We start from the raw sequence: 14,228 nt of genomic DNA, 5'->3' as shown, positions 1-14,228 counted from the left end.
AACAGTAATTAAATAAAGTGAGATACATACACAATACACCGTAACGGGAAAAAAAAGTCAAAAGTGCCAAACTTCACCATTTCGCTTGTGATAAAAATTTGAATAAAAAGTCATTAAAGCACTAGATATTCCCCAAAATGGTATAACTAAAAAGTACCCTGGCCCCACAAAAAAAATATGCCCTATACATGCCTGTACACGGAAGTATAAAAAAGTTATGGGTGAATTCAGCGTACTGTCGGCTTTCCCGATCTGTGCCCCTGGTAAAGCGCTATCGGGCCCGGTACCGTAGCGCTTTACAGTCAGAAGGGCATTTCTGACAGTTAGCCAGGGACACCCTTCTGCCCAGCAGCGCCTATCGCGCTGTACAGTGTGAGCGGGGAGGAACGCCCCCTCCCTCTGCTCACAGTGCTCGTCCATAGACAAGTATTATCAGGAGGGGAGGGGGAATTCAGCGCACTGTCAGCTTTCCAGCAGTATATAGAACTGCCTGTGCCCAATCCTGATGAAAGGTCCTCTTTAACTCAGTCTAGAATAACTCAGTGTAGACTTCTTAGTCCATTACAGTATCAAATAATGCCACTTGTGGTTATAAACTATATAATGCATTATAAAACTTTACACCACTACTCCATCACTTGAATAAGCAAGGTAACAAAAATGACACTTTAACAGTGTCAGTCCAAAACCTCATGAAATAGTTCTGCCCAGGATGACCTATAAGGTTTTCTGCATGCTAAGGCTAAAATTATCTATTAGAGGAGCAGAGGGAAACCAATATGAAGGAGATGGAGTGTGGTGGAAAATCAATTACCAAGGTGACAGAATAGTACAGTATTCAGACAATACAAGAAGAACCCAAAAGAAGAAATCTGAGCCGGACACGTCTCCTGTGTCGCAGCGAGCGGCCAGAGGAAGACACCAAAGCCCAGACGGGCGAAGATGTTTCATAGATTTTTTTTAAACACGTGTATTAACAAAGCAATTGTTAATACTGACATTCAATTTGCTTTTGTTACAGGAACCATACCGTGTCTTATAAAACTTCTACATAATCGACAAGTAAATCTGCAGTGCCTGGCGTCCGGAGTATTAAGCAATATATCAAATAATGTTCCTGTTGCAGTGGCTCTTACACAAGCTGAAGCAATACCAATCTTGATCAGCTTGTTGCATTCCAAACATCCAGAACTTCAGTCCCGATGCTCAGTAATTTTGTGTGATATTGCCCAAGTGGATGGTAATCCAACCCTCATAGCACAAATGGTAAGTATAGTTTGTCAACCAGGAAGGATACTTGGTGGCCTAGTAAAACACATATATTTATGCAAAATAGAAAGAAAATAGATATGTAGTTAAAGAAAAATAAGCAAAATAAGACATTGACCATTTTGAGTTACTTTCTAGTACCACACATGGTGGTTTGAGTATTTAAGCAACTACTGATCATTTGAGTTACTGGAAAAGCAAGTGTGTTTTAATTCCAATTGTGTTAGTTTTAAGATCAATTGCAAAAGCAGGGTTGCTTTAACCATAGGGAGATACTGCACTTGCACTGGGGCCTATATATATGACCCAGTGGGCCCTGTACATGATCCTTTTTGAAGGTCCCCTAATCCAGCCTCCTTTCTGGAGCCTCCCATCTTTCACAGGGCTGGCTGCTGCAGAAAGATATAACATATTTTGAGAATATGTTATAACTCTGGGTGAAGATTAAAGTCCTGGCAGCCCCATAGAAGTGAATGGAATGCCGGTCACTCAGGCACACTGGTGCTCCATTCACATGGAGGTCAAAGGTGGACTTTTGAATCCCTGTCAACCTGATCACTGGTTGACCTGGCAATCGGGCCTCCAGCGATCGGGCACTTATCTCCTGTCTTTTGCACTAACAGCACTACCCCTTTAATTTATGGAATTCCTGATTTTTTTATTTATTTTAAAAAAGGGGTTTATGCAGGACATTTGTCTAGAGTTTGTTTGAGCTGAATGTGTTATACACAGGTGTCCAATACAGATCTAAAGGAACCTCTGATACTGTCCTTTCAACTCTATGGAAAAACAAAAAATTAGGACACACTAACTTTTGTGCTAACAGCTGTGATATAGTAAAAATGAAGCCATATTGAGGCTGTGTTCTGACATAAAGGGGGTTATTTATGATCATCCCTTTTTTGGCCATATTTTTTGCATGTGTGTCTTTTTATAGATAAGATAACTGTGGTGTCTATGATGTACACACACCTCCTTGTTAAATGTTGTGCACATGTGTAAGTTTAGATACACCTTTATAAGCTATGTGTGCTTTGCTGTTTTTTGTTTCCTTTCTGTCCTGTTGGGCTTTTTGAACGCTGCTCATGTACTAGAGTGCATTTGCTCATTTTTGTGCCCCTTGTATCCCATAGAGGATGGAACTCATCAGTATCATTAGTATTAGAGATGAGCGAGTACTGTTCGGATCAGCCGATCCGAACAGCAGGCTCGCATAGAAATGAATGGACGTAGCCGGCACGCGGGGGGTTAAGCGGCCGGCCGCCGTCAAAGCGGAAGTACCAGGTGCTTCCATTCATTTCTATGGAGCGTGCTGTTCGGATCGGCTGATCCGAACAGTACTCGCTCATCTCTAATTAGTATCAGATTGGTAGGGTCTGGCACCCAGCTCACCTCCACTGATCAGCTGTTTTGTGCAGCTGATACATAGAGATTGGAAAAAGACACATCATCAATTTTTTTTCACCCTGAAAACCCCTTGAAAAAACTACAGTTTTCACCCATTTCTTAAACTAAATTGGTCTGGTGATTAACTGGGTCTAGCTGTATAAGCCACTTGTAAATTAGCTGTAATCAATGTGGAGCTCTAGCCAGACACACATATCTATGAATTTCCATAGACAAATACAGTCCTATGAAAAAGTTTGGGCACCCCTATTAATCTTAATCATTTTTTGTTCTAAATATTTTGGTGTTTGCAACAGCCATTTCAGTTTGATATATCTAATAACTGATGGACACAGTAATATTTCAGGATTGAAATGAGGTTTATTGTACTAACAGAAAATGTGCAATATGCATTAAACCAAAATTTGACCGGTGCAAAAGTATGGGCACCCTTATCATTTTATTGATTTGAATTCCCCTAACTACTTTTTACTGACTTACCGAAGCACAAAATTGGTTTTGTAACCTCAGTGAGCTTTGAACTTCATAGCCAGATGTATCCAATCATAAGAAAAGGTATTTAAGGTGGCCAATTGCAAGTTGATCTCCTATTTGAATCTCCTCTGAAGAGTGGCATCATGGGCTACTCAAAACAACTCTCAAATGATCTGAAAACAAAGATTGTTCAACATAGTTGTTCAGGGGAAGGATACAAAAAGTTGTCTCAGAGATTTAACCTGTCAGTTTCCACTGTGAGGAACATAGTAAGGAAATGGAAGACCACAGGGACAGTTCTTGTTAAGCCCAGAAGTGGCAGGCCAAGAAAAATATCAGAAAGGCAGAGAAGAAGAATGGTGAGAACAGTCAAGGACAATCCACAGATGACCTCCAAAGAGCTGTAGCATCATCTTGCTGCAGATGGTGTCACTGTGCATCGGTCAACTATACAGCGCACTTTGCACAAGGAGAAGCTGTATGGGAGAGTGATGAGAAAGAAGCCGTTTCTGCAAGCACGCCACAAACAGAGTCGCCTGAGGTATGCAAAAGCACATTTGGACAAGCCAGCTTCATTTTGGATGAAGGTCCTGTGGACTGATGAAACAAAGATTGGGTTGTTTGGTCATACAAAAAGGCGTTATGCATGGCGTCCAAAAAAACAGCATTCCAAGAAAAACACTTGCTACCCACTGTAAAATTTGGTGGAGGTTCCATCATGCTTTGGCGCTGTGTGGCCAATGCTGGCACCGGGAATCTTGTTAAAGTTGAGGGTCGCATGGATTGCACTCAGTATCAGCAGATTCTTGAGAATAATGTTCAAGAATCAGTGACGAAGTTGAAGTTACGCCGGGGATGGATATTTCAGCAAGACAATGATCCAAAACACCGCTCCAAATCCTCAGGCATTCATGCAGAGGAACAATTACAATGTTCTGGAATGGCCATCCCAGTCCCCAGACCTGAATATCATTGAACATCTGTGGGATGATTGGAAGCAGGCTGTCCATGCTCGGCCACCATCACACTGAACTGAACTTGAATTGTTTTGTAAAGAGGAATGGTCCAAAATACCTTCATCCAGGATCCAGGAACTGATTAAAAGCTACATGAAGCGACTAGAGGCTGTTATCTTTGTAAAAGGAGGATGTACTAAATATTAATGTCACTTTTCTGTTGAGGTGCCCATACTTTTGCACCGGTCAAATTTTGGTTTAATGCATATTGCACATTTTCTGTTAGTACAATAAACCTCATTTCAATCCTGAAATATTACTGTGTCCATCAGTTATTAGATATATCAAACTGAAATGGCTGTTGCAAACACCAAAATATTTAGAACTAAAAATGATTAAGATTAATAGGGGTGCCCAAACTTTTTCATAGGACTGTATGTCCCTCAGTAACTCTCTTCCTGAGAGAGAACACCCCTTTATATCAAATTGCCTAATAGGACATATGGGCAGGGGATATCATAATAACATAATTCCTTTGAATAAGGTGACATGGTAGATCACATGGTGTACTGAATTTATTATCATTACATAATCTTTATATATCTTATTTAACATTTATTATGTTTTTATTATTAGGATGGACTTAGACCTTTGGTTAACTTGCTGAATGGAGACTTTGAAGATGTGTTGATAAATGCTTTGAATTGTATTAAGGTTTTAAGTATTCAAAATCCATCCAATCAAAACTCAATAAAAGATACTGGCGGTATCCCTCTGATTGTGGATTTTCTATCTGCTAAATCTGGTAGGTTTTTCAAGAAGGACATGTTAATAGAGATGAGTGAGTACTATTCCCAACGGCCATTTCGAATAGCACGCACCCATAAGAATCAATGGAAGAGGCTGGCATGCAGACTTTGCCGGCGGCCGGCCGCTTAACCCCCTACGTGTCGACTGCGTCCATTTATTCCTATGGGTGTGTGCTACTCAAAACGGGAGTTTTAAATAGTACTCGCTCATCTCTACAAGGCTGTTGACTTTCTAAATGTTTTTTTTTTTTTTTTCAAATTAACCTTATTAGATTTTAAGTATAAACGGTACAGTCGGTGTGAAACGAGGGCAAAAGCAGCTTCCCAAATTAAATTGTTAATGAAGTCAAACAGGAAAAGGACTGGGAGGGAAAGGAGGGCAACCGGAAGAGGGAATCAAAGAGAGCATCGTTAATATAAAGAATGCATTGTGAACTGGATCAAATGGGAGATGCACCTCCGGAGAAGAGATCAATACATTTAGGCAGTACAATCAGTGCGGTGGTAGGCATCTAAGTACTGGAAGGCCATGGTATAGTCAACAAGGTCTTCCTTTCGATAAAGAAAGACCACCTCTGTAAACCACTCCTCCACTGACTGGCTCTTCCAATGCCTAGGGCGTACATTTTTTGCCATCTAGAGGAGAGAGCTAGTAAGAAAGCAGTTGCTTTTGATATTGAGTATTGATGAGGTTGGGGAAGGGGGAAAGTACTGGTGATGTTTTGTTTAGGAAGCGGTGAAACAGAACCTCATCAGATTATAAGGAAAGCTGTCCCTGCAAGGGTCACATGACTACCCCAGGGATATGGACAATTTTTTAATAGATGTAAATTAGAAATTAGGTGGGGGTATGGGTTAATTCCTATTTTATCCCAGACAACCCATTTGATTGAAAAGGGGAACTTGTTCAAGCACCACCTTTTGGAAAGTGGCTCTCTATAGATTAATGCCTTGTTTCCCTGAAACCTAGTAGTGTTATCTGGCAATAAAGTCAAGCTAGAATATCTCTTCCAAGGGAAAAGAGCAAGACATCTCCAGACAGCTGTTTTGAGGCTATTGCCACTTACTAGTTCGAAATAAAATACTGACTGGTTGGGTGAGAGATCGTAGACGTGGGTCATTAAGGGGTATTATGTCTCATTAAAGAGACATTGCCTCAAAGAGGCCATTTTAATGAACTTATGCTTGAATGTCTTGAAAACCAGGCATTGATCTATAGGCAGCTACCTTTTAATAGTTGGTGCTAAGGCCTATTCCTCTCTTCCACATGGATGACTTATTTGCATAATCCTTTCCCAGAAATTGTAGCAGGGCACGCATGGCCTCTTTAGGGCTAGTTCACACGTGGGCAAAGGGGAGGTTTTTGACAGCGGAATTCGCTTCAAAAACCTCTCCTTTAACATGGTGGTCTATGTAGACCGCTAGCTTTTTTTTTCCTCCTAGCGTTTTCCGCCTGAAGAAGCGACATGACCTTTCTTCAGGCGGAAAACGCCTGAAGAATTGCATAGAAGTGAATGGGAGGCGAAAACCGCGCGGTAAAAAACCGCGCGGTTTTTTGCACACAAAACCGCGCGTTTTTTTGCAAAAAACCGCGCGGTTTTCGCCTGCAGTTTCTATAGCACATATAGGAAAAAAAAACCCTAGCGAAAACCGCTAGCGAAAACCGCGTCAAAAACCTCGTCAAAAACCGCGTGGAATGCAAAAAACAGCATCAAAAAAACTCCTCGAGGTTTTTTACCTCGCACAAATAAGCTAGGCGGTTTTCACGTGTGAACTGACCCTTACGTTGACATCTCTTTAGGCTGAGGCCCCACATTGTGGAAAAGCTGCCTTTTTTGTTGCAGATTTTGCTACAGTTTTTTTGAGCCAAAGTCAGTAGTGGCTTTAGCAAAGGGAGAAGTATAAATGCTCGTTATACATTTCCAAGTCCTGTTGAAGCCACTCTTGGCTTTGACTCAAAAAGCTGCAGCAAAATCTGCAATAAAAAAGCTGCTTTTCTGCAACGTGAGGCCTCAGTACCCCTTCTGACCCAATGCTTTCCTAGAGCATGTGCATGTGATTATCTCATTCTTACTATAGAACACTGACCTTATTATATAGCTCTCTATCATTAAAAGTTAAGGAATATTTCCTCTCAGATAAATTCTATAGATCTGTTTTAAAGTTAATTAATATTATTGTTTTATTTATGTTCAAGATGATCTTGTCAGTGCATCGTGTGTAGCCATTGCAGAGCTTGCTAGAGGAAACAAAGTTATCCAGGATGCAATTGCAAAGGAAAATGCAGTCACTTCTCTTATCAATATTATTCGAGTAAAGAAACTTAATATCCAAGTGAAAGCAGCTAAAGCCATAGAATCCCTTGCTGATCATAATGCTGCAGTGCAAAAAGAGTTTCTGGACAGATCAGCAGCAAAACATATATCAAAACTTCTCAAGGCAAGTGTGTTTTATTAATAGCTATAAAATGTTTTCATGGCATAGCAAAAGTTTAAAGATTATGTAAATGTTGAAGTCTTTTGTTAGGCCCGGTTCACATCTGCGTTCGGTATTCTATTCGGGGAGTCTGCTTGGGGCCCCCTTGAACGGAAACCTATACGCAATAAAAGCAGTTAGCTATGAAACCACACGGACCCCATAGACAATAATGGGGTCCTTGTGATTTCCGCTCAGTGTCTGCACAAATCATGTGGAAAGAAAAGTACTGCAAGCAGCACTTTTCTCTCCGCATGTTTCGTACGGAAACCACATGGACCCTATTATAGTTTATGGGGTCTGTGTAGTTTTTTAGCTAACCGCTTTCAATGCGTATAGGTTTCCGTTCGGGGAGTCTACTTAGGGACAGATGTGAACTGGGCCTGAGTCTTTACTTTTTTTTTTTCCAGGTGTTTAAGTTAGAAGTCAGAGAACAAGGTAGCATAACTCTCTGGGTGCTCGCAGGACAAACTTGGAAACAACAGAAGGCAATGTCAAAACAAATTGGTATTAATTTAATTATAGATATGCTCTTATCACCTTCTGACAAGATGCAATATGTTGGTAAGTACTGTTATCACAGGCTTGCATGTAACTGTTATTACGTTCTGTTAAATACTTTATGGTGTTATTTTTATTTATTTTTTTTCTTATTACACTGCCCAGCAAAGTAATAGTGCCCCCTAAAGGTAAAAGTCCTCTCCACATAGGATAACAGTTAGGGACCATCCTCCATAAATACAGAGAAAGAAGACCGCGCTCACCCAGGGACCAACAATCTTTATTAGCACAACGCGTTTCGAGCTGAACAGCTCTTTATCAAGTGCAAAAAATCCTTAAAACACAAAAATGAACAACTCAAAAAAATAAAATAAAATCCAAACTAATAAAACATAAGATACAATAACAATAATACCAGACAGCATGTAGTCATGACCGCTAACTGTATGTCACCAATGATAACAAAGGCTAATACATTAGGAGGTTTCATAACCAAATCAAATAACAACATATAAGGAGAACACTGCCAAGTTCAGCTTAAAAGATTTTTTTGTACTGTATATCAATAAAACAGTAAAACCCAAACTTAGCCATCAAGAACAGAGGATAAGGGTATGCAGATACATAAATAGGTAGGTGTACAAAAGAATCTACCTGTCCGCTTACCTATCCCAGTTGAAGGTTCCTGCTTGTTCACAGGCAGAATAATTCCACATTTAAATACATCAGGACAGGATGCAGCATCGCGCGGCAAAACCTACGGGCATGCCGAGCAGATGCGGCGTCCGGATCTACACATTGCGCATGCGCGTGAAGATTTCTCCCGCGCATGCGCCGCACCCGATACGGGCGCCATAACTGAAGACTTTTCGGTCTATATGTACTCATTGTCCGGCCTAACATCAAATAGGCAGATGGCAGAGCGGACAGAAAGCCGGCACACAAGCAGACAAGAAACAGAAACAAAAGCCCACAGGTTCGAGCCCCGAGGCCATATACCAAAAGACAAACTGAAAAATAAAAAAATAAATAATAAGAAATAATTATTATTGGAAACCTTTGGACAGGCCACAAGAGAGAACATTATGAAACATATAATGTATAAATGTTAAATGACTATTATGACAAGATACATAGAATAAAAAATGAAAGGGAAATAGAATTAAAATTAGACCATAGGTGACAGACAAAAAAGAATACACTAACTAATAAACACAAAAAAAGCTATAAATATATAATAAATAAATTATGAAAATAAATACAAGCTCGATTTAAAAATTAAAATTAAAATCAAAGGAAGTAAGACAGACAAAAGAGGGCCAAAATTGGTGACACACCTAACAGGGTTGCAACCCGCATCTCGAAAAGAATCACCGGGTAATATCCTCTAGGACTTCATTTAACCCCTTCGGTACTAGACAATCGAACTTATAGATCCAAAAGATCTCCACATAGGATAATATGCCTTCATTGGATGACAGTGCCATCCACATTACTAATATTGTTACTAAATGTGAGGATTATGGGGATATTGTCACTCCTTGAGGATAGACCACTTTGTCAGGTGTGTGGAGTCTTACAAAGCCATTTTCGCTCCACTGTGGGGATTATGTGAAGAATATGCAAATCTGTTTCCCAAGATGTAAATAGGGAAACAGCGCCTCTGTATGCTGCCCTCTAGGGGAAGCTCCCATGAACATCATGCCCGACTTTCCCAGAAGCCTTTGCTGCAATGATGTGGGATTTTGCCAAGTCAGTATCCCAGCTGTGGACAGCGCCGTTTCGATCTGATTGGATCTCATCAGCACAGCCTAGGGAGAACTGACAGCACTGTAGATCCCCCCTTCCTCTGACCAGGGACAACAAAGACTGTTTCTTCCAGAATAAATAATCCAGTTGCCAGGAATAATGTATAAAACTTAGCTTTTAATCCATAGCATAAAAAAGAGAAGTACAAAAAACACACCTAAAAAAAACACATGTATTGCTTACATGTTTCGAGGCAGAGTGCCTGCTATGAGTAGCAACCACTCTTCCTCAAAACGTATCAATGATGTATGCGTTTTTTTAGGTGTGGGTTTTTTTGTACTCCTCTTTTTTATGCTATGAATTAGAAGCTTTAAAAAGTTTTATACTTTATTCCCAGCAACTGGATCATTTTCTTGAACAAGGGATCAAAGTTATCCAAAGCAACAGACTTGTTGGACTGGGGTAAGTGCGGCACCATTAACTTTGATAGATAGATTAGGTAGGGAAGCTCTGTGAGGTGGGGAGAATATGAAGGGCTATATTGAGTTTGAAAAAGCAGAAGGAAAGGAGGGAGGCTGTAGATGCTAGATACTCTGGAAAACAAAGCAGTAATGTCTGGGTCTGAGATATATATCAGGCCTGAGAGTGTTGATGACGTAACACTAGTAATAAAACCCATGGGATTCTATTAGTTGATCAAGTCTGAGGATGTAAATGGCGAACAGGAGGTTACCCAGAAAGTTGAGGAACTAGCATTTACTATCAGACCCAAGACCCTAAGGGAGCTCATTGGTCTCTCAGCTCCATAAAATATGGCAATATTCTAAATAGCACAAAGCAGGTAAAGGCCCCATTACAGATTTTGCATTGTGGACCCAGAGCTTTAAGTTACACGTCTGGTGTCAGGAGTTCAGACTAATAAAGGTGCAGTAATGATATTTTTTGTAATGTTTTCTTGGCACAGCCTGGGTTCTCTAATGCCTGTGTATGCGCTGATAAATTGTTGCGGTACTGAAGTCCAATAACTACTAGATGGATGTCTCCAATAAAGTCTCCATTATGTGTATATTTCTCTGTGTAACTCTATCATATCATGATTTTACTTACTTCTCACTTACTTTATTCTACAGGTGCTCAGGCAGTTATAGCCTTATGCAAGGATAGCAAGCAACATCAGGATGAACTATGTGAAGGCAATGGCATTGGTTCTTTGGTTCGATTGTTGAGAAGTTCCAGAACAGCAGAGACCACACTTCTTAATATCATCAAAGCCTTAGGAACAATGTGTATTGGTATGCATTTAAATTCTACACATGTGAATATGTGTCTTTCTACATTGTAGCATTTTTATTTACCCTAGTGACCTAGTTAGTTGGCCATACATCTGAGATATATGGCAGAGTTAAACAATTTTAGTTTAATCTAAAAGCAGTCTCATTTCTATTACTCATTGTCATCAATAGAAAGGAGAGTATAAATGTAAATACACACCTTAGATTAGGGGTGTATTTAAAATTCTTTATTAACAGGTTCGTAGTACCAGATGCAGTACACCACGCTCCCTTTAACACAAACTCACGCCTTCTGTCCCCCACAGTGTTTCCTGTCCCTCTGTTATAATTATGTTCTATTATATTAAGTGGGTTATCTGCCTAATATGTATGGTCTATCCATAGGATAAGAGAACAATATTATATCTGCAGGGGCCTGACAGACAGGACCCCTGAAGAGCAGCGGATTCAAAACAGAGTGGTTGCTGGTAATAATAGCAGTATATATGTCCAGTGATGGACTAAGGATAGCACATCACTGGGATATATGTACTGGTCTACAAGTTGGAAAGGGTAGGGTAGGAAACTGATGGCTTCTGGCTGTACAGCTGAGTATATTGAGGTAGCAGGCTGTATACAGGGATGAAAAATGAAAGTAGCAGAATTGTGAATGTGGACGAGCACGGAGAGCTGTGTGCACAGAAAGAAGAACATATGGAGGAGAGATAGATTAAATGAGCAGCAGAATGCAGGCTGGACTGGAGGGAGATGAGCATTTACTGACTGGCCATGACTATTGTGTTACAGTAGTCTAAGTGGGAGATTACCAGGGCATGGACTAACATTTTTGTAGTTTCAGGGGTGAGGAAGGAGCAAATTCGATTAATGTTTTTGAGTTGGAGATGGCATGTCATCGTTGGTCTGTCAGGTGATCCTACACATGCAGTCAAAGAAAAGAAAGTTTACGAGAAATTAAAGGATTGTAGGTGTAATCTAGTTTATTACACATAGAAAGGGATGGGCAGGAGGAAGGAAGATAGAATTAAGAGGTGTCGTGAGTTGGCCCTGGTTGTGCAGTGAGAGGAAGAAGATCTGACAGTGGAAATTTTCTGAGGTGGCAAAGGATTAGGGAGTATTGATGTCAGCATTAAGGAGAAGCAGGGAGAGGGATAGCTGATGTGCGTAGGAAGAGGGTATGAGGTGGTAGTATATGTCTGGGGCAGAGAGACTGTAAGTTTAGAAATAGCTCTGTAGAGAAGGTTCAATAGTTTGGGTAGAACAAATGGAGAGATGAAGAATGAAGAGTTGTTACTAACTGTGGTGGTTGGGGAGGTGATAAGTCACTTTTAGAAATAGGGGAACAAGAACAGTGGTTAAGATGATAGTGTGTGGCATTATGTAAATATAGCAGTTCTAAGGTGAATTATGTTTAGCGGGTTTTTTTTATGTATTACCTTCAACTTCAATTCTAGTCTTATTCTGGTTGTTGCACTTACAGGGCTGTACAGTTGCACAGAACTGACCTCTGCACTTAAATATATACTACATTCTAGTACAACTTGATTACATAGTCCATTTTACAGGTGACAACGGGTGGAGATACATGTAAACTAATGCAGAATGAAGCAGAGACAGGAAAGGATCAAGTGGAAAAAGTACATAGCAAGAGGTGGCACCTTCAGGGCTAGGTCACATGGGGCCAAATGGGCAGAATTTGACAGCGGAATCCACGTCATAATCCGCCCCTTTACAATGGTGGTCTATGGAGACCACTAGCGTTCTTTTTTTCCGCTATCGGCAACTGCAGATAGCGGAAATAAAAGAAGCGAGCTGCCCTTTCTTTAGGCGGATTCCACGGTTCGCTGAGCCGCGGCTTCTGCCTGGCAGCCGCAACCTCCGGCGTCGGCCCTTTCATTTGAGCCGACACCGGGATTTGAACCGCGACATCGTGGCAGGCGGGTTTTTACCATATTTTGACTTGGCTCCCCGAGTCAAAATATGGTCAAAACCCGCCCCCCCTTCCCCCCCCGTATGAACAAGCCCTCAAAGCGCAACGGGTTGAAACAAAAAGCAGGATGTAACATACCAGTAATAGAGAGGAGACAATAAACAAGCCATGATAGTTGTGCCTGATTTGTTTCTTTAATATCTCTGAAACTGATACATTAGCGAAAAAACAGATGTTAAAAATGAACCCTTGTATTGAAAAAATTGACAAATATAGTGCATAAGGTATTTTTTAAAATTACATTATTCAGAGTCAGTTGAAAAAGCATACGTGCATATGTATACATGGTTTTAAAAACAGATGTGCAACAAACTTTTATTCAATTATTTTTTATTGTCAGTGTGTGTGACCCTTAAATTTTATTTCATTTTTTTTTTATTTTGCTTACTTACCAGTGTATAGCACCATTATATTCCACAGCACGTTCCCAAGTAGGGCTCACTATTTAAATGAAACAAGCCACAGAAACAAGTTTTAGAATTCTGTATTAAATCAAAACCACTGGGTAAAAGTGACACTGACTTAGGAATATTGATTGACAGTGGAATTAAAGGGTTTGTCCAGAAGGCCAAAAAGGTGAAAAATAAAAAATATAAACACTCACCTGTTAAAGTTGCTCCAGTGTCCAAGGCCATTGTCTGGTCCAGCGGCGCCAAGGCTTTTCCAGCGGAAGTCCCCCCGCATGTGACCAAAAGCTTAGCTGTGTCATCAATAGCATCATGTTTGGTATTGTCTTTATTTGACCAATAAAAAAAATAAAAGTTAAAGATAACAAATTTACAGAAACCAAAAAGAGAACATGTTAGTTTAACAAATGTTTCCATTTCAAGAACTTCCAAATACTTTCTACATTAAGACCCTGTTCGAAATCATAATTGTAGTAGAAATAAAGTTTGTCCAATACCATATGTGCACAATCAACACTCAAGTCTTCTCTCCTATATACATAAAAATTTCTTGTATCCCACAAAAATTCTTTTATGCATGTCAAAAAAAAATCCACAACACCCTTGCTTTCACACTTCTCAAACGCGCCAAACCATACATAACAATATTAAATGACAAACACTCCAGACCTGTAAGCTCCTTGCATACACTATTCAATTTCAGCCTCAATTTTTTTGCACGATTACACCTCTGAAAAAGATGACACAATTCCTAATCATCACTGCAACTTGCATACTGGCAACGAGCAGATGGTATGGAAAGGGAAAAGGAAAAATCCACAGCCACCCAAAATAGTCCACAGAACAATGTAATGCAAATCTTGCAGTATAAGAAGCCAGAAAATCAGTAGGTTATAATTAGA

The 14,228-nt window shown here is 40.2% G+C and overlaps 1 protein-coding gene across 1 annotated transcript in view; it reads left to right on the top strand.

The window, feature by feature from the left end:
* ANKAR (ankyrin and armadillo repeat containing) overlaps positions 1-14,228 on the top strand; it is a 95,741-nt gene that overhangs the window by 52,279 nt on the left and 29,234 nt on the right. Inside the window, exons 11-15 of the mRNA XM_075285120.1 lie at positions 1,022-1,266; positions 4,743-4,911; positions 7,113-7,354; positions 7,801-7,954; positions 10,771-10,932. Of these exons, the coding sequence (XP_075141221.1) occupies positions 1,022-1,266; positions 4,743-4,911; positions 7,113-7,354; positions 7,801-7,954; positions 10,771-10,932 (972 nt within the window). The remainder of the gene's footprint in view (positions 1-1,021; positions 1,267-4,742; positions 4,912-7,112; positions 7,355-7,800; positions 7,955-10,770; positions 10,933-14,228) is intronic.

Source organism: Leptodactylus fuscus, chromosome 8 (assembly GCF_031893055.1).
Source record: "Leptodactylus fuscus isolate aLepFus1 chromosome 8, aLepFus1.hap2, whole genome shotgun sequence".
NCBI lineage: Eukaryota > Metazoa > Chordata > Amphibia > Anura > Leptodactylidae > Leptodactylus > Leptodactylus fuscus.
This window is presented reverse-complemented; position numbering and strand designations above follow the sequence as displayed.